Source organism: Acomys minous, assembly GCF_964271855.1.
Source record: "Acomys minous genome assembly, chromosome: 12".
Lineage (NCBI taxonomy): Eukaryota > Metazoa > Chordata > Mammalia > Rodentia > Muridae > Acomys > Acomys minous.
The window spans coordinates 93,208,528-93,226,931 of record NC_140493.1 but is presented as its reverse complement, the minus strand read 5'-3'; the positions used below and the strand labels follow the sequence as shown (position 1 = coordinate 93,226,931).

Here is an 18,404-nt window from a genome sequence, read left to right as displayed (position 1 = left end):
GCACAGTGGTAACTCAATGTATAGATAGTGTGTCGGGTCGATTTGAAAAAGATTGTATAGGACAAGAATCCTACAATGACACTAGGCGTAGACCCAATTGATGCTCTGTTTGGATCTCAGCTTGTTCTTAAATGGCCGGAGTAGGTCTATGGGTGAGGGAAAAGTAAGGGAAAAAGAATAAGTAGAGCACACTCCAAGGACCTGATTCTTTTCCCAGCTCACATTCCTCCGCCCCTGTCCCGCTGCCGTAGCCTCCACTGCCACGGAGAGGGGGGGCCGGGGGGGGGCTATACTCCTGCTCCAACTATTCCAACCATCCTGAACAGGGTGGGGCACTAGGCTCTCAGGTCCCCCGCTCCGCTGCCCCTCCCGGGTTGGCCTCCCCTTCTGCCCTGGTTCCTCCCTTTCTGGGGTGGGGCCAGCCAATAGCCGAAGTGACTCCGGGTTTGGCCTGGGAGCTGGGCAACTCGCGGATTCCCCGCCCCACAGTTCTGGCCAGCGTCCCGGTGCGCACGGACGTGGCTCGAGTTTCCTCCCCTCTGGGCTCCTGCTCGCTTTCCCCTCTCTCGCTCCTCTTTCTCTCCCGGTCTCCCGCTCCAGTTCCACCCGGCGGGCTCCGCACGGCTCCGGGAAGCCATGGAGGATGTCACACTCCATATCGTCGAGCGGCCGTATTCGGGATTTCCCGATGCCTCCTCCGAGGGCCCGGAGCCCACCCCAGGAGAGGCTCAGGCCACAGAAGAGCCGTCGGGAACCGGCTCTGACGAGCTGATCAAGTCGGATCAGGTAAACGGGGTGTTGGTGCTGAGCCTTCTGGATAAAATCATCGGTGCCGTTGACCAGATCCAGCTGACCCAAGCCCAGCTGGAGGAGCGACAGGCGGAGATGGAGGGCGCCGTGCAGAGCATCCAGGGAGAGCTGAGCAAGCTGGGCAAGGCTCACGCCACCACGAGCAACACCGTGAGCAAGCTGCTGGAGAAGGTGCGCAAGGTCAGCGTCAACGTGAAGACTGTGCGCGGCAGCCTGGAGCGCCAGGCAGGCCAGATAAAGAAGCTGGAGGTCAACGAGGCGGAGCTGCTGCGGCGCCGCAACTTCAAAGTCATGATCTATCAGGTGAGCCCACGGGGCAGACCGCTTCTGGAGCTGGGGGTACCCCCACTCGCGGTCCGGGCCCTGGGATCCGGGTGGGGACACCGGGCTGAGGCTCTCCTCTCCGTCAGACCGTGAGAGCGGTCAGGAGCTCCTCCCTCCTTCCTGCGAGTCCAGCTGGAGTGGGGTTCAGGGAGTGGCGGACTAGCTGAGGTGGGCTGCAGGGGTGGCGGACTCTTGGGGCGCACAGAGAGGCGCACCCCGCGCCTCCCCGCCCAGGCTCCTCCCCGCAGTTTCTAACTCCTAGCGGAAAAGTTAATGGGCTGGACTTGGGAATGCTGTACTTGCTGAGTGCTCCCTGTTTGTCTCTGTCAAACGCCTTCCCACTTGGAGAACTTTTTTTTGGCGGGGGGGAGGTAATGCCTGAGGTCCCTGGTGGTCTTTGGGTGCCCCTCTGTAAGCAGACACTGAAGGTGGGGCCCGGGGCCTGGGGCCTGGGGCCTCCGGCGCTGAGGGCCCGATATAGCGGGTGATTCAGGGCTCAGGCACGCAGTGGCGGGGGCGCCATGCAAGGGACACAACCCTCAGCCCCCTTTACTCTATCCCCGCGCCCCCGCACCAACTTCGGTTGCCCCCGCGCGTCCCTTTGCTGCGATCTGCCCCTGGCCTCCAGGCACTTTCAGTTCCTTGGGGACACTGTCTCGCGGTGCGCGGGCGCTCTTGGCGCCTGCTGGGAGCGGGTGGGGCAGGTAGGGGTGGGCGTTAGAAGTGCAAGTGGGGCTGGTGGAGGTGGCGGTCTGGGCGAGATGAATCATCTCCCCCGCATAACTGCGGGGGCTGTGGCCGTGTCCGGAGCTGAGCAGTGAAGGGTGGAGGCTGCGGCATTCAGGCTCCACCGGTTGCTTTCTTTGTACCTTTCTGGGTTCCTCCTGCCTGGATGCAACTGTGGTATCCCAACCCCTAAAGCATCCGAGAGTCTCAATGTTGATTTGCGCCTGCATTCCCATCCTTGACCCAATTAAGAGTAAATCTGCCAGGCGCACGCCTTTAATCCCAGCACTCCAGGAGGCAGAGGCAGGTGAATCTCTGTGAGTTCGAGGCCAGCCTGGTCTACAAAGCGAGTTCAGGACAGCCAAGGCTACACAGAGAAACCTTGTCTTGAAAAACAAACAAAGTAAATCTGAGCTTTCTCCCTGGGAAGGAATGTGGTGAGCCCTGTCTCCTGCTTGGGTCTGATTGATGCTTCCACTCCTAGGATGAGTGAGGGGTTGTTAGTTTATTCTTTTGAGGAGAATGGGGCGGGGGGGGGGGGAGACTAGGTTTCCCACATGCCCTATCTTCAAGGACCTGTGTCAGGGAGCTGTGGAGTCTTGCTTGATTAGATGTTTCTGAGTAACCGTGAGTGAGATGGGGTTCTTAGCTTGGTTTCCCTACAAGGAACTAAGACCAAGACCAAAGCAGATGGGGACAGTGTCTGGGGAAGAAATGAGCGGACGATATGCTTGGAGACTTTCATGGTAGGACAGGCAGAAAAAGGATTGCTCCTAGCTCCTGCCTCTACATACTGCTGAGGGACTCTTCCAGGTGGCCTATAAAGTTTGCCTTGCTGTTTCATACCCGTGGCCTCGTCCTTCCAGAGGCCAAGGTGGCCTGAGACACATAAAACGACTGTGTCTACGAACAAAAAAAGCTTCGCTCCTCCCATTTATAGCACCCACTTGGTAGGAGAAAGTATTTACTTAGCTCTGTTTCCACTCAGTCTAACTGTTTAGAGACAGGAGGTTTGGGGCTATGGGGCCTTGTGAGTTGTTTTTAGGCCTGTGTGGCCCTTGCAGGTGACATCTAGGGAAAGAGAACAGGGACAATAAGCTAGCTCTCTCCCTCAGAACCTGCACTTGTCACAATGAACTTGGGTAGGTGACTTTCTCATTTTAACTGTCCCAGGTTGTTCAACATGGGGACATTTTCAACCTGGAAGTAAGCCTCCCTGTGCCCAGTGAGAGTGGGGATTCTGAGAGAAAGGGCAAGTATTGCGCTGCTGAGGTCAGCGTCCTCTCTGTTCTCTCCATCGCCAGCGCTTGGCAGCCATCACTATCTGAATAGTGGGGTGGGGGCACGCACTAGGTGGTTTTGAACCAAGCCAGCGGGAGAGGAGAGCAGAGAGTTGAGTAAGAGTGGTTGGGACTGGGGCTGGAGAGATGGCTCAGTCATGAACAGCACTGGCTGCTCTTCCAGAGAACCAGGCTTTGGTTCCTGATACCAGCGTGATGGCTAACAGCAATCTAATTCCAATTCCAGGGGTTCTGACACCCTCTTCTGCCTCTGCAGGGGCATTGCACACACGTGTTACACAGACATGCATATAGACATAACACACACACACATACACACACACACACACACACACACACACACACACACACACACCCCACACGCGTCTGAAAAGAAAGAAAGCATTGCTTAAGTTGAACCATCAAGCCACAGGAGAAAGGAAGAACTAAGAACTAAAATGGTCCCTAGCCCCGGGACAAGCTCAGAGGTAAGGACCAGTTTCCAGCACGTGGCGTGGGGCTCGGGGTTGCCGAACTTTCCTGAGCTGCCCCACAGATGTGCCAGGTAGGGGTGAGGGAGTAGGGCCTCCGATGCTGGAGGAAAAGCAGCCTGCTCTCCTCCTGGATCTGCAGAGAGGTCCAGTCTGAGGAAAGAATGGGGTAAAAATAGCCATGTGTCTTGGCAGGCCTAATAGGGAAGACTGGGGGCGGCAGAGTTTATGGGAAAGTCAGGATAAGGAGATGGCCAGGGAGAGGGAGCAAGAGAGGGGAGGGGCGGCTGAGACGGGCTGGAAAGAGGCTCCCAGATGATAAGAGCTTTTTTTTTTTTAGAGGGAAAGCAGAAAGGAGATTCTATGTTCCCCCCTATCGATGTGGGAGGTCATGATGTGGTGAAAGGGACAATGTAGAAGAAGGGACACAAGGGTCTGGAAGTCTCAGTAGTGGGATCAGGATGTCTGGCCACCCGTGCCCTATTCCTGGGTGAGGGAATCCCTTGTGTGGCTGTACACAAGCGCGAGCGGTTTGGCATCACGTGCTGTCCTATAGGCCACAGTTATATACTCAACAGCGAGTGAAGAGGAGGAAGAGGAGAAGTGCATTGTACTAGTTAGTGGTGGCTGACTGAGGGCTTCTAGGAAGTCTGGTTACTTTGTGCGGAAGGATGGAAGCAATTGCTCTGAAGCACCACACAACACAGGAGAGCTGAAAACCCACACGTCCACTGTGACGACTCAGAGATAGATTAGAGTCTAAGAAGGGGAAGCCGGGTGTGGTGGCGCACGCCTTTAATCCCAGCGCTGGGGAGGCAGAGGCAGGCGGATCGTTGTGAGTTTGAGGCCAGCCTGATCGTTGTGAGTTTGAGGCCAGCCTGGTCTACAAAGCAAGTCCAGGACAACCAGGAATACACAGAGAAACCCTGTCTGGAAAAACAAAAACAAATAGCAACAACAAAAGAATCTAGAAAAGGAGATAAAGTAGAAACAAATGCTCTCTCTCTCTCTCTCCTCTCTCTCTCCTGTTTTTTTTTTTCCCCCCAGACAGGGCTTCTCTGTAGACCAGCCCTGGCTGACCTGGACTCCCTTTGTAGACCTGGCTGACCTCAAACTCACAGAGATCCACCTGCCTCTGCCTCCTGAGTGCTGGGATTAAAGATGTGCACCACCACGCCCTGGCTGGAAAAATGCTTTCTGGCACTTGTAATTTTTCTGGTCTCAAAGTGATTTACCATAGCCCTATATGCCCAAGAGGTGAAGTAGTTTGGATGAGGCAAAGTTGATACCCATTATATTTGCCCTGAGGGCTTGGGGAGAGACCCCAAAAGCATTGACGACATTAGATGATTCCCAGGCATTAAAGGGGAAGACAGTGTGGCTGGAATGAGGGCTTGCTGGCTTCTTTTCAAATCTTCAGCCAGCCTTTAATTCCTTCCTTCCTGTATGTACTCCAAGTGAATCACAGATACCTTTCTCCAGAAGAACCTTAAACCTTCATCTAAAAATACTCGTAGCTTGTCTGCTCTGGTCCCTTTTGCCCCCTTAGCCTCACTACCGCGAGGAGTGTATCTGCCATGCCGTTCTTCCTAAACGATGGCTTTGGGCTGTTTTTCATGCTTGTGGATCCAAAGCAGACAGGGTATTTTTTTGGAGGGGGGGGGACTCCCAGGAGTGAAGGAACTCTTATTATCTGTCTAACCCACCCTCCTTTTTTTTAAAAGTCAAATCCGACTGGCGTAAAAGCCAAAGTTAAAAAGGTGAGACGAGGTCATAAAACAGGCAACTGGCAGCAAGCAGGGGCAGGATATTATGCTAAACAACGGCCTCAGCAGATGAAGGGCGCCTGCGCAGTGTTGGGATCCCTTCCCTCCCTGTGGGTTCGTCATCACTCTGTTGCTGTGCGCGCTGGGCTGGAAGATAACCAGCTCCGTTCTCTCCACTGTGTCTCTTAGGAAGTTGGGGCCCAGTCCGGGAAGCCACTTGCCTATTGTCACTTAAAGGATGAGGGGCTAAAACTGGGGCCAGATGAATATGGTCCTGCACAGCTGGACTCCAAGCTCCCCGGAGGCTATGGAAGCAGGATTGTGAGTTTGAGGTCAGCCTGTGCTACTTAGGGAGACCCTCTCAAAACAACCGCCACCCTGCCCCCAAAGGAGCAAACAACAGGGGAAAGGAATCTACTGTATTTTTCTGGACCATAAGACGCACTACCACCACCACCACCACCACCAAAAGTGTTGGGGGTAGGGGGAGGCGAATTAGGGTGCACCTTATGGTCCGATTGCTGTTTTTTACTGTTTTTCTTGTTTTACTGCTCTAAAATCTGGGTGCATCTTATGGTCTGAAACATAGGGTAGCTTCACTGGTAGAGAGCTTGCTTACACATGCTGCAGCCGGGACTCCATCTCTAGTACCACATAAACTGGCAGAGCGGTGCACATCTTTCATCTCAGTACCCAGGCAGTAAAGTCAGGAGGATTAGAAGTTCAAGCTCAGTGACATCTACATAGCCAGTTTGAGGCTCAACAAACAAGCAAACTAGGCAAGAACCTTGGATATGTTGCTCTTTATTGGAGAGCTGTGTGTGTGTGTGTGTGTGTGTGTGTATGCGTGTGCAGTGCACGAACACGCACATGTGTGCAGACACATGTGCCTTGTTGGCTACCAGTGGCCAGCAGTAGACTATTGATGGCTGTTAGCTGCTTAAGTTCCTGAGTGCTGAAGGAGAAACAAAGTCACTCAGCCACATGGGAGTAGGAGGAGAAGGTGCCCAGTGTAAGGATTAAGCTCCCAGCCGGCCAGCCTTGGGATCCCTGGCTTAGGCTTCCTTTCCAGGAGAGAGTCGTTTTCCACTTCCCATCTCCTGGCCACTTCTGTCTCCTCCCCGTACTCCGCAGGTTGGGACCTGCTGGTGCTTTGGGGTTTTATGAAGACATGCCTTAGTGAGCACTGCAATTGTCTGAGTCCTGCTAGTCCCCTAGCTGCCCCTCTCCTGAGTTCTGACTGCCCGAAGCAGTTCTCCAGAGGGTCAGAAGCTGCCTCTGGCCCCTCCCCTCCCTCCTCCCCCTCCCGGACCCACCTGTCCTGAAGATAGCTTGTTTTTAAGACTCTGATTTTTCTGCATGTTACAGTGTCATATTCTAAGGCCTGGGTAGCAAGGGAGGCAGGAGGTAGATACTCAGCCAAAGGGAAGTAGTCAGGGTGTCCCTGTTCTCTCTCTGCCTGTCCCCTTTCTTAGCCAGGGTGGCACCCATGCATGCCCACCCTGCCTCAGGGAAGAACGAGAAGGAGAGGGCGGGGCATTTGCGTGGCGTGTCTCTTCCACTCAGCGGAGCGCCCCTGGTAGAACTTACCAGCCGGTCTCGAAATTTCAAAACGTGCCTTCTCCACACCTGGTAGCCCCTCTCCAGCCACCCAGTGGCCATGGCCATCTCACGGGTGACAGTGGCACCGTGAGGATAGAAGGTGGGAGCCCGGGGAGAGGCCTGAGGAACAATCTGGAGAACAGGAAGGAGGTGGAGGGGCCTTCAGTTGAAGCTGTGTTTATTAATTCATGGGTCTGGGTTGGTCCCACCCCTTCTAGCCCTAGGGCCTTCCTAAAGAAGCATTTCAAATGTGGTCTCGGCACACCCTAACCCATTGAGGGGGGGGGTGGCTTCCTCTCTCTTCAACCAGACCCCACTCTGCATGCCACAGAGGCCTCTTTCTGCCAACCTCCCCGCACCCGTCCCAAGTGCCATTTAAACCCCTTTTCCTCATCTTAGCCCAAGAAGAAGCCGAATGCACCCTCTGGCCCGGCCACACCCAAGATCGTGCCTCTTGACCTCCTGCCTGAGACTGAGCCCTTTCACCCGAAGCCTGAGACACTGCCTGACCGCCCAGCCTTTGAGCAGATGCCCAGCCCACTGCCCTATTACCCAGAGCCTGGGCCCCGACCCACCCCAGAAGAGCCAGCAGCTGATGGGAGTACCTAGGATCTCCGGGGATGCCAGGGCCACTGGGCACAGGGTATCCCTCCTGAATCCCATCAGCTCATCATTTGATGGAAGTCAGTGCCTTAATGGCCTGTCTTTTCAAGCTGTTGGCCATTATGGGCTGGCAATGGGTGTTGGGAAAAAAAAATGCTTGTATGGGGCAGCGGTCAGGCAAACGTGATGTGTGCAGTGGGGGTGGGAGGCAAAGAGGAGGGTCCTCCCTTCCTTGGGTGGTGGTGGGAGGGATGTTTTGTTTTCTCAGTGCTGGGGATGGACCCCGGAAACCTCATGCATGCTAAGCAAAGCTCAACCACAGAAGTGTATCCCTTGATTTTTTTTTTTTTTTAATTGTGGCTTTCCCTGCTCCAGACTTGAGCTGCACCCAAAGGCTGCCCTGCATGAAGCTGCATGAAGCTGGGTGTGTCTTCTGAGTCTCTCTTCCCTCCCCCCTCAGTCCTTACCCCTCAGGGACAGGCCAGTTTGGCTCAAAGCCTCTTTGGAGGAGGGCCTTCATGAGGCCCAGGCCTGGGAGTTGTTCTGTGCCCTCTTCACCCACTCCCTGTAGCTGAGGAAAACATTTACACTTACTTTTTTTTTTTCATTTTCTTTTAGAAAATGTTTTGCGAAGGGATCCCTTATGTTTGCCAGATCCTGCTTTGGGTGGGGCACCCAAAAGCTGCCAGCGCAGAGGCCCAAAGGGAAGAAGACATTTTAGCTGGCTCCACTGCACCACGATCATCCCCCCCTAAGGAACCCTTGTAGATTTTTTTTTTCCATTTACCTCCTCATGAAAATTTAATACTATAGATAATGCTGTGTGGTCGTTTATGTGAGGAGGTTCTTTAAACCATTATAATAACCGAGGCTCCGACACCTTCCGAAGGTCGATTTTCACCCTCTTAGGAACAAAGCCATCCCTGGCGAGAAAGCGTGCCTATAGAAGAGCGCGCCTTTCTGCTGCCTTTGGTGTCTCATCTCCTTGTCTTGGTAACCCAAGGCAGAGGTCTGGGGCTTTTAGGACTGTCCCTTCATTCCTTCTTCATGACGCATCTTCTGTTCCATAATGCAGCCTCTTCTAATGTGCTCTCTAAGCAGGTCATGGGTCTCGGAATCACCTCCACTCTCTCCTGGTTGGCACCAAGTTGAGAGAGGCTCCTGCTTACAGCTGGGTAGCACTCGTCCCTCTGTCTAACAAATATGAAATGCCAAGGGTAAAATGGGCACTCAGTTAAATTATAATCTCTCTCTCTTCATATATATATATTGCCCCTCACGTCCCCGACCCCCCGAGACAGGGTTTCTTTCTCTGTGTAACAGCCCTGACTGTCTTGGAACTCCCTCTGTAGACCAGGCTAGCCTTGAACTCACAGGGACCCACCTACCTCCACCTCCTGATGCTAGGATTAAAGGCGTGAGCCACCCGCGCCCGCCCAGCAGAGCTCATAGTGATCTTTCTAAGCCAGAAGGTCTTGCTCTCTACAGCAGGGTTGGGAGGTGAAGTGTAAGAGGTGGGAACCTCCCTGAGGGCCTATCTCTATCCTGGACTGGTGCCTTCCTGGCACAGAGAGCTGTGTGTGCTTGGCAGGGGCTGGGGAAGCCGTGCATGCTTTTGTTCAGACCTGGTCATTAAAGGTAACTGTGGAAACCAAGCCTGTTGGGAGTGGTGGTTTTGTTTAATAAAGACCGGGAAAGTGGGACAATCGGAACCCTCCCTTCTTGGTCTCCACGAGGCCCCTCCATTGCCCTAATGCCAGGGGAGTTAGGGGTGAGAAAAAGGTGCCTGGCTCAGGGGTGGGGGTAGGGGGCCAGAGTAAGGGGAGGTGCTTTTGGAATTGTGTTGGTGGCTGTTGTAGCAACAGGCCGACTGGGTGGGCCCAAGACCGCGCTCCAAGGCTGTGAGTCATGAGGAAAGCCTGGCTTGGAAATGGGGGTGGAAAAGAGAAATCCATTAATGGAGGGGAAAAGCTAATGGTGTTGTTCTGTGGCCGGAGCCAGCCCACAGGAGATCCGCGCAGGGACTCGGGCCAGGTTGTTTCTTCTTTCCCAACCCCCCAGTCTTCCACCCAGAAGATGGCGCCTCTGGTAGACGCCATCACTCCAGGGGAAGGTCCACCATGGAGGGGGCTATGTTTTCCAGGCACCAACTTCTCCCTGGGATTGCTTCCCGGCCCTGTAGCAATAGAAGTTGGCATAGGAGGAAGAAGCTCGTGGGGTTCTCTTCAGCCTTATATTTTGAGCTCAGATGGTGAAAACCTTTATCTAGAAAGGTAGAGGCCAGGGAAACCAGCTAGCTCCATCTTTAAGGGTTGGGGTGGGGCAGGAGGAGAGTCTGGCGGGGGGGGGGGGGGGGGGGAGGCAGGGATTTGTCCTCCAGGAGTTGGAACTGTTTCCTGACTATTCCACAGTCCATCCACATTGCTGGGCTCTAGTAAAAGTGTGTGTGCACACTCGTACACACATTCTTTCCCACTCTTTGGTAGGACATGGGTGGGTTTTCAGTCTAGGAGATAAGAGATAAGAGGTGAAAAAAAATTTAAATAGAGTCTCACACACACAAAAACCACCACCACCACCACCACCACCACCACCACCACCACCACCACCACCAAAAACCCCAGAGTCTCATTATGTAGTCCTGGCTGGCCTGGATCTCACTTTGTAAACCAGGCTGGCCTCAGATTCACAGAGATCCACCTACCTCTGCCTCTCCAGCACTGGGATTAAAGACTTGCTGCACTCCCAAGCTAGATCCAAGAGGTGGTTTTTGTTTTTGTTCTTTTTGTTTGTTTGTTTGAGACAGGGTTTCTCAATGTAGCCTTGGCTCTCCTGGACTTGCTTTGTAGACCAGGCTGGCCTCAAACACAGAGATCCACCTGCTTCTGCCTCCCCAGTACTGGGATTAAAGGCATGCGCCCCCATACCCTGACTTTTTGTTTTTTGTTTTTTTATACTGGTACTACCGGTGAATCTAGGTTGAGATGCAAGGAAGACGTGGCAGAGAGTTTAATTCTAGGGGGTCTTAAGATGATGTGTAAACCCTAGTGGTGTCAATCCGGATTAAGTCTCCAGGGATAGGCAAGATGACTCCAAGAGACTCAAAGAGTACCGCTGAAGTCAGAAGAATGCTGGGAGAGGCTGGGATCGTCCTACACTCAGTATAAGAAAAACATTCCTTCAATGCCTCAGTCAATAAGAGGCAGAGGGATATAGGACTCCAGTAGCAGTACTAAGCCCCACTTATGCCAATTGGAGACTACAAATCCCAGCATGCCTTGTGCTCAAGCTACCTTGCCTGCTGGGAGGTGTAGTAGTGTAATAGATAGCATGAGGTGGCTTGGTGCCCGTTAGTGTTGGTGCCCAGGCCGGAGACAAGGTGGAGACAGCATTCCCTTTTTGTTCCTGCTAATGTTATTGACAAGGAGGGAAGGAAGTTGGGAGGAGGTGTTCTAGTTTCTAGTGTAAACCAGGAAACCCTGGGGGATGTGAATGGGAGGGAATAGGAAAGGGGTTGGGGGTAGGGAAGGAATTTCTGTAGCAGGTGATATAAAGATTTCATGGAGCTTATGAATAGGTGTGTGTGTGTGTGTGTGTGTGTGTGTGTATGTGTGTGTGTGTGTGTGTGTGTATGTGTGTGTGTATGTGTGTGTGTGTGTGTGTGTGTGTGTGTGTTTCTATGGGAAGAATCAATTATGTTGCCTTGTTTTCTCAGGAGATGGGATTTTCTCTTGATTCTTGGAAATGACATTGAGAAAAAGTTTTAGAAAAAAATGTGTGGTCCCTCCCCCCCATCCCTTGGACTTAAATATTTAAAAAAAGAGTCTTGGCCTTTTTAAAGAGTTCCTATTTCTGTCCTGTGCTCACCCTGTTTTGTTCTGTGTTCACTCACATCTGCTCTTCGGTGATGGTGTGTTAGGGTACCCTAAAATGATGAAATGTTGGACCCCAGGTCAGCTCGAAAACCCTGCGCACAAGCAAGAGTAGGTGCTAGGGTCTCTGAGTGGAAGAGAAGAGCTAAGAGCTGGCTGGCGTTGAGATCCAGGCTTATAGGCAGCCCAGGATGGGATTACCCACCCTCCCCGCTCCAGGCTCTTTAAGTTCTGGCCTGGGAAACAAAGTAAGAGTAGGAAAACAGTCCTTCTCGACCCCACCACCACCCCACCCCGCCCCTCCCATTCCAGGGCAAGGAAACCAGAACCAAAAGAAATGTCCAGGGGCGGAGAAAACAAATACTTGGCGTTCAGCCAGCCTCTTCCCTGGCCTCCGTTAACTTATACGTGGGAGTAGGGGATGCCCCACTGGTGGAGCCAAATAGCATGAGAAAATCAAGGACAGAAAAGCTGTAGGCAGAGCTCTCCTGGTTCAAGTCCTAAGAACACACTGCCTATAAGGGTAGCTTAAAGTTACCCTACTTGGGGACCGCTTGGGATCAGCTTTGGGATACCACATTGAATTTCTAAACTCTTTCTGAACAGGCTTTCTGTCCCGTCTGGTGCAGCGTGCAAGTCAGGGCGCCAGAGGGCGCTCTGCTACTTCCCAGTTTAAGCTGTCCTTTTCCTAAATCACCGCGGCTTGAAGCAATCATATGTAGTAGCCAGAGTGTGCAAGGGTTTGAGGGTCCCTGGGAATACTGCGCCCAAGTGCAACCATAATACTGACCAGTTTTTGACCCGAAGCTCTGCTATCTCTCCGTGTTGTCTGTATAACAACCATTCGACGCACAGGTTGTGACCAGTTCTGTACCAGGCACGGGGGTGTTCAAGAGTGAACAAGTCCGGTAGATCTCACCTTCGCTATATAGGTCCCCATGTTCTCCCCAGAATCGCCAGCACCCCACTCGGTTTCTCCCAGGTCCTAGTCAGCCCTCGCTCTGCCTTCTTCGGTGACATTTCTCATCTCAGTTCTGTTCTCCTCTTTAGGATGAAGTCAAGCTGCCGGCCAAACTGAGCGTCGCCAAGTCCCTGAAAGAGTCGGAGGCGCTGCCGGAGAAGGAAGGCGATGAGCTGGGCGAGGGCGAGAGGCCCGAGGAAGACGCCGCGATCGAGCTGTCCTCCGACGAGGCGGTGGAAGTGGAGGAGGTGATCGAGGAGTCCCGCGCTGAGCGCATCAAGCGCAGCGGCCTGCGGCGCGTGGACGACTTCAAGAAGGCCTTCTCCAAGGAGAAGATGGAGAAGACCAAGGTGCGCACCCGCGAGAACCTGGAGAAGACGCGCCTGAAGACCAAGGAGAACCTGGAGAAGACCCGGCACACACTGGAGAAGCGCATGAACAAGCTGGGCACGCGCCTGGTCCCCGTGGAGCGACGCGAGAAGCTGAAGACGTCGCGCGACAAGCTGCGCAAATCCTTCACGCCCGACCACGTGGTGTATGCGCGCTCCAAGACCGCTGTCTACAAGGTGCCGCCCTTCACCTTTCACGTCAAGAAGATCCGCGAGGGCGAGGTGGAGGTGCTGAAGGCCACCGAGATGGTGGAGGTGGGTCCTGACGACGATGAGGTTGGCGTGGAGCGCGGCGAGGCCACTGACCTGCTGCGCGGGAGCAGCCCCGACGTGCACACGCTGCTGGAGATTACTGAAGAGTCGGATGCCGTCCTGGTGGACAAGAGCGACAGCGACTGAGCAGGACTCACGGGGCTCTGCCCTGGAGGCCAGCGCCTGACCCTGCCACTCCCTCACCCCCACACCTGCCTGCCTCCTTTCTCTTTTCAAACTTTCTCTTTTGCATTCTCCTCAGCCTCCCAGGCTGCTGGAGCTCTTTCTAAGCTGAAAACACATCTCCAGAAGAGCACCCCTCCAGTGGTCTCCCACCACGGACAGCCTCAGTATGGACACAGTCTGGGTAGGAAGTGGGGCAAATGACCCCATGCCCTGGTTGTCCTGGTCCAGGATGCTTTTTCTTAGTTTCCTCAGTTAGGCCCCCTCGAGGGTCGGCCTGCCCCTTGGCCTTCCTACCCACAGCTTCATACTCATCTGCGCCATGCTCCTTCCTGAGCTGGTCTTCCCTCATCTTCACCCTGGGAGACTCCAAAAGCCAAAATTTCTGCGAGAGGAAAACGTGAATCCTAAAGTCAACCCTTGTAGGGGCAGCCTATTAGTGCCAGCTGGCCATCCCAGCTAATGGAGAGGCGGAGGCAGGGGAAATGGCAAATTCCAAGGCCTGTCTGGGCTGAAGAGTGAGTTCAAAGCCAGCCTGAATAATTTAGTGAGACCCTGTTTCAAAATAAGAAAAGATGGCTAGGGCGTATCAACTGATGGAACCTTTGCTTTGAAGGTGGTGGTGCAATTCAAAGTGCCAGGAAGAAAGAATGTGTGAAGGGAGGCCTTTGCCTACCCCAGAGGTAGCCCACTGGAAGACCTAAGGGTCTTTGGGGAACCTAAAGCAATAGGGTGGGGTGGAGACAGGGTATGACCCTGGATAAATGTCCCACCAAAGTAAGCAGGGGGCAAGCAGAGCCTGGGAAAGGCTGGGAGGTGTTGGTAGTCGTGTGGCTTTGGGAAGAAAGGGGGGAACAGAAGAAAGTTGAAATGGAGTAGGAAAAAAAGTGCCCTCATTAGCAGCACAAAGAAACCCAGGACATGAATTAGGACAGTTTTAGGAACAGGAGGGCAGCTAGTTCTAGAAAGTGTGTCCCAAAGAGGGCTAAACCCTCTCTTCCAGGGACTGGGAAATGCCTTCTGGGAAGCTTTGCTTCCAAGGCCAGAAAAGTAGGGTTCCACCAGGGGGCAGCAGCAAGCTGTGGAGAGCTGCCAGTTAGGCGGGCGATGGGAGGGAGAGAGCAGGGTGCTAAAGGCCAAGCCTAGAGCGGGAAGCCGGGAAAGCAGGCCTGGCCGACTTACCCAGCGCAGCGCCCGCCCAGCTGCTTCCAGCGTGGATCTTTCCCTAGTGTAAAACTGCAGAACTTGCCAAGACCTCCCTACGTTCTTTACCTCTGGGGCACCTTACCTGAAAGTTGGGGGGAGGGTAGGAAAGGGGGCACTGCTTCTTGTCAGGCTTGAGTTCTGTAATTACTGCCCAGGCTTTCTCCTGAGGATGCATTTCCTCCCCACCCCCCACCCCCCACCCCCCATTAAAGGCTGGTCAGGAGCAAAGACAACACCTCCCCCAAATGATGGCCAGAGACTGCTTTCTTCTCCCCCACCTACTTATCTTCCCTGCTCTGCTTTCTAGAATTGCAGCTAATTGATATTGGGGCGGGGGGGGGGGGCAGTATGGAAACCACAAACCTTTTATACAGTACAAAGCTTTGCTTTTTTAATTTTTATTTTAAATTTTCCTTTTTTTTTTTTCTCTTGGTTCCCTTCCCTCCTCTGAATGATTGGAGACATATATAAGCTGAGGAGGGTGGGGTGTGTAGGATGAGGTCCCTTGGTGCTGACGGGCTGAAGTTGCGGGCAGATGCAGTTTCCTGTGGGCTCTAGGGGAGTCCCTCACAGTTGCTGTGTTCTGGTGAGCAGCCGGACCAATAAACCTGCCTTTCTAAAAGGAATTGTGTGGGGTTTATATTGTCCAAAGCAGTGACTGAGGGTGTTACAGATGAAGGGAGGAAGGGAGGGGACACTTCTAACCTACAGTCCCGGCTTCCAAGAGCGGGGCTAAGGTGGTGACGGTTGATAACAATAGCCAATGTAGCTGCACACTACATAGGGGCAGCCCTCCCCTCCTCCTCCCCGCTTTAATCCCAGCACTCAGGAGGCAGAAGCAGGCAGGTCAGGTCAATGTGAGTTCGAGGCCAGTCTGGTCTCCATGGGGAGTCCAGGACAGCCAAGATAACACAGAGAAGCCTTGTCTTGAAAAGCTAAAAAAACAAAACCCCCAAAAAAGCCCATACCCAATGTATTCTGCATTCTCTGGGACACTTAGCATTTTGGCATGGAATTGTTTATTTAATCTGGTAGTACCCCTCTGAGTTAGATTCTGTCCGTACTATCCCCCTTTCAGAGTACAGGAAAACAGTGACCAGGCTGAGGTCACACAGCAGGCAAGTGGCAATGCTGCCTGGCTCCACTAACTGTTTAAGGGCTGCAGTCTGGAATCTGGGTCCTGCCCGGATGTACTTCCCAGTGGCCAGGGCCTCGTCCTCAAGATCTTCCCCGACCCCCATCATAGGCCTGGAGGAGGATGCGGAGTGAGAGGCCGCCTCAGAGGACTGCTTGTGAGAGAAAGAGCAGGAGTGCATCTACAGACCAGTTTGTACCCACTCAGCAGTCTGCGTTCTCCAGCTACCCTGCCATAGGCACCTATTTAATCCCAGCACTCGGGAGGCAGAGGCAGGTGGATCACTGTGAGTTCAAGGCCAGCCTGGTCTACAAATCGAGTCCGGGATAGCCAGGGCTACACAGAGAGATCCTGCCTCATAAAAACAAACAAACAAACAAACAAAAAAAAAAAAAAAAAGGAAGGAAGGAAGAAAGAAATGGACACTGATACTGAAAATTTGGAACCTCCAAGGCACTCATGTCTCCATCTGCCAGGAGAGACGAGCCCAGACTTCCACTTCCTCTGGGGTGCACATGCACGCCTGTGAGGCAGGCAATAATGTCAGGGGCCCAAGTATAACCAGATGTCCCTTAAGATACCCAGCTCTTCTCAATTTGTTCACCCGCCAGCTTTTCCTTTGTCTTCCATTAGCCCCCTCTTTCCCCTTTTCAGACCAGCAAGTGGCTTCACTGTGCTGTTCCCCCCGCCCCCCCAGTTCCAGTCTTGCCCGTTCCTTTTGTGAACAGTATCCTCAATCCCCATGGCACCCCATGGCATTCCTCCTTTACCTCCCAATGCCCCGAAGCCCTTCCAGAACCAGGAAGTCTCCTTTTCCCTATAGAGAGACAGGGCGGCTGCTCATGGGCACTGAGTTAACCATCTCGCTGCCCACTAGCAGGAACGGATGGTATTCCGAGGTCCATACCCACTTGGTATCTTCCCCCAATGGGTCATGAACTTGCTGTCCTCAGTGGCATTAATTCAAACAATTACACTGAGACAATCAAATAGGGAAATTGTCTGGCAAGGGAACCTGTCTCTGCCTCCATACCACCTCCCCCACCCCCCCCACCCCCGCCTCCGCCACAGAGTTTCTCTTTGTAGCCTTGTCTGTCATGGGCTCACTTTGTAGACCAGGCTGGCCTCGAACTCACATTGATCTGCCTGCCTCTGCCTCCCCAGTGCTGGGATTAAAGGCGTGCGTGAGCCACCACCGCCTGGCTACCAGCCCATTCTTAAACCAACTTCTAATCTCTTCCCCAGCTCCATCTGAGTCATCGCCTCAGCCATCCCTTAGAACTTCATATTAGTAAGCATTGATTGCATGAGTGGATGAACTTCAAAAGTCTTCATCTTGCAAGTGTGGTAAACTCATCTCTGAAAACAAACAGGCAAAACACTAAAGATGAGGCTATGCCCGGAGGGAATTTCCACAATAGAAAACTCCCGACTGCAGAGTTGGCTGAGTAGGTTGGGAGAGCATAACTGCTCTTGCAGAGGACTTGAGTTCGGTTCCTAGCCCCTACGTTGAGTGCATCACATCTCCCTCTAACGTTAGCTGCAGCGGGGCCTCTAGCTTCCTAGGGCACTTGCACTCACACGCATAGATCCATATGCAAACATACACATAAACATTACATAAGAAAAACCAGTAATGTCCTGTTCTTCCAGAGGACCTGGGGTCAATTCCCAGCATTTATCTGGGCAGCTCCCAGCTATCTGTGACTGTGGTTCCAGGGAATCTGATGACCTTTTTTGATCTCCGAGGTTACCAGGGATGCACATGGGGCACATACATACATACATACATACATACATACATACATACATACATACACATACACACACACATACATACATACATACAAATACACAGGCAGGGAAAACACTCATAAGCATAAAATAAAAATGAAATGAAATAAAATGAATGAGCAAATAAATCTCTAGGGAGAGGGAAAAACCAAAAACAAAACCTTCCCTTGAATAAGTCCAGATGTAACTGATATTATATCAGGTTCTGATAAAATATAACCAGAAATACAGCTCTCTTGTTCCTTTTCCTGCGCTACAGTGCATTAAAGTGTAAATAAAACACTTGCTTCCCGTGTGGTCGTTAAGATGACTGTCAGCAGCTGCAGGCTCATGGCCTAACAACTGAGCATCCCCAGGGACAGGGTCTGCTTTCCAGATCCTTTTAGCCAGAGTGATGCTAGGCAGGATGCTCGTTGGTCCCTTTGGGCTTTCTAGGCCTCTGATGAAATAGTGATCATGTGATCACTTCTATACCCGCTTCCTCTCAACCTGAAACATGGATTGAAGAGTAAAGGAGGCCAGGTGAGATGGTGCTTGACTGTAATCTTAGCGCTCTGGAGGCAGAGAGAGGAGGATCTCAAGTTAGAGCTATGTCCTGGGCAACATAAGCAAGTTCAAGGCCAGCCTAAGCAATCTCTCTTTTCTTTTCTTTTTTGGCTTTTTTTCAAGACAGGCTTTCTCTGTGTAGCCTTGGCTGTCCTGGACTCATTTTTAGACCAGACTGATCTCAAACTAACAGAGATCCACCTGCCTCTGCCTACCCTAGTGCTGGGATTACAGGCATGTACCACTGCGCCCAGCTCAAGCAACTTTTCTCTTCTCTCTCATTTATTTGTTTATTATATATACAGTGTTCTGCCTACATATACCCCTGTTGGCCAAAAGAAGGCATCAGATCACATTAGAGATGGTTATGAACCACCATGTGGTTGGGAATTGAACTCAGGAGCATTGGACTTTGGAAGAACAGGCAGTGCTCTTAGCCACTGAGCCATCTCTCCAGCCCCCTC

At 52.7% G+C, this 18,404-nt stretch overlaps 1 protein-coding gene across 2 annotated transcripts; it reads left to right on the top strand.

The window, feature by feature from the left end:
• The first annotated feature begins 459 nt into the window (after nucleotides 1–459).
• On the top strand, nucleotides 460–15,091 carry CAVIN1 (caveolae associated protein 1). 2 transcript variants are annotated; one of them, XM_084748854.1, is made up of 2 exons: nucleotides 460–1,113; nucleotides 7,399–9,267. In XM_084748854.1, the coding sequence occupies exons 1-2, from the start codon at nucleotides 637–639 to the stop codon at nucleotides 7,606–7,608; spliced, it is 687 nt and encodes a 228-aa protein (XP_084604980.1). In that variant the 5' UTR covers nucleotides 460–636; the 3' UTR covers nucleotides 7,609–9,267. The 2 variants fall into 2 exon arrangements, with proteins under 2 accessions (XP_084604980.1, XP_084604979.1); XM_084748853.1 differs by lacking the exon at nucleotides 7,399–9,267 and adding an exon at nucleotides 12,525–15,091 and having other exon boundaries at nucleotides 471–1,113.
• Nucleotides 15,092–18,404: the final 3,313 nt, after the last annotated feature.

Coding starts and splice junctions, on each gene's coding strand:
- CAVIN1 (XM_084748853.1), top strand. CDS start 637: ATGGAGGATGTCACACTCCATATCGTCGAGCGGCCGTATTCGGGATTT. Junction 1,114..12,524: donor TCAAAGTCATGATCTATCAG/GTGAGCCCACGG, acceptor TCTCCTCTTTAG/GATGAAGTCAAGCTGCCGGC.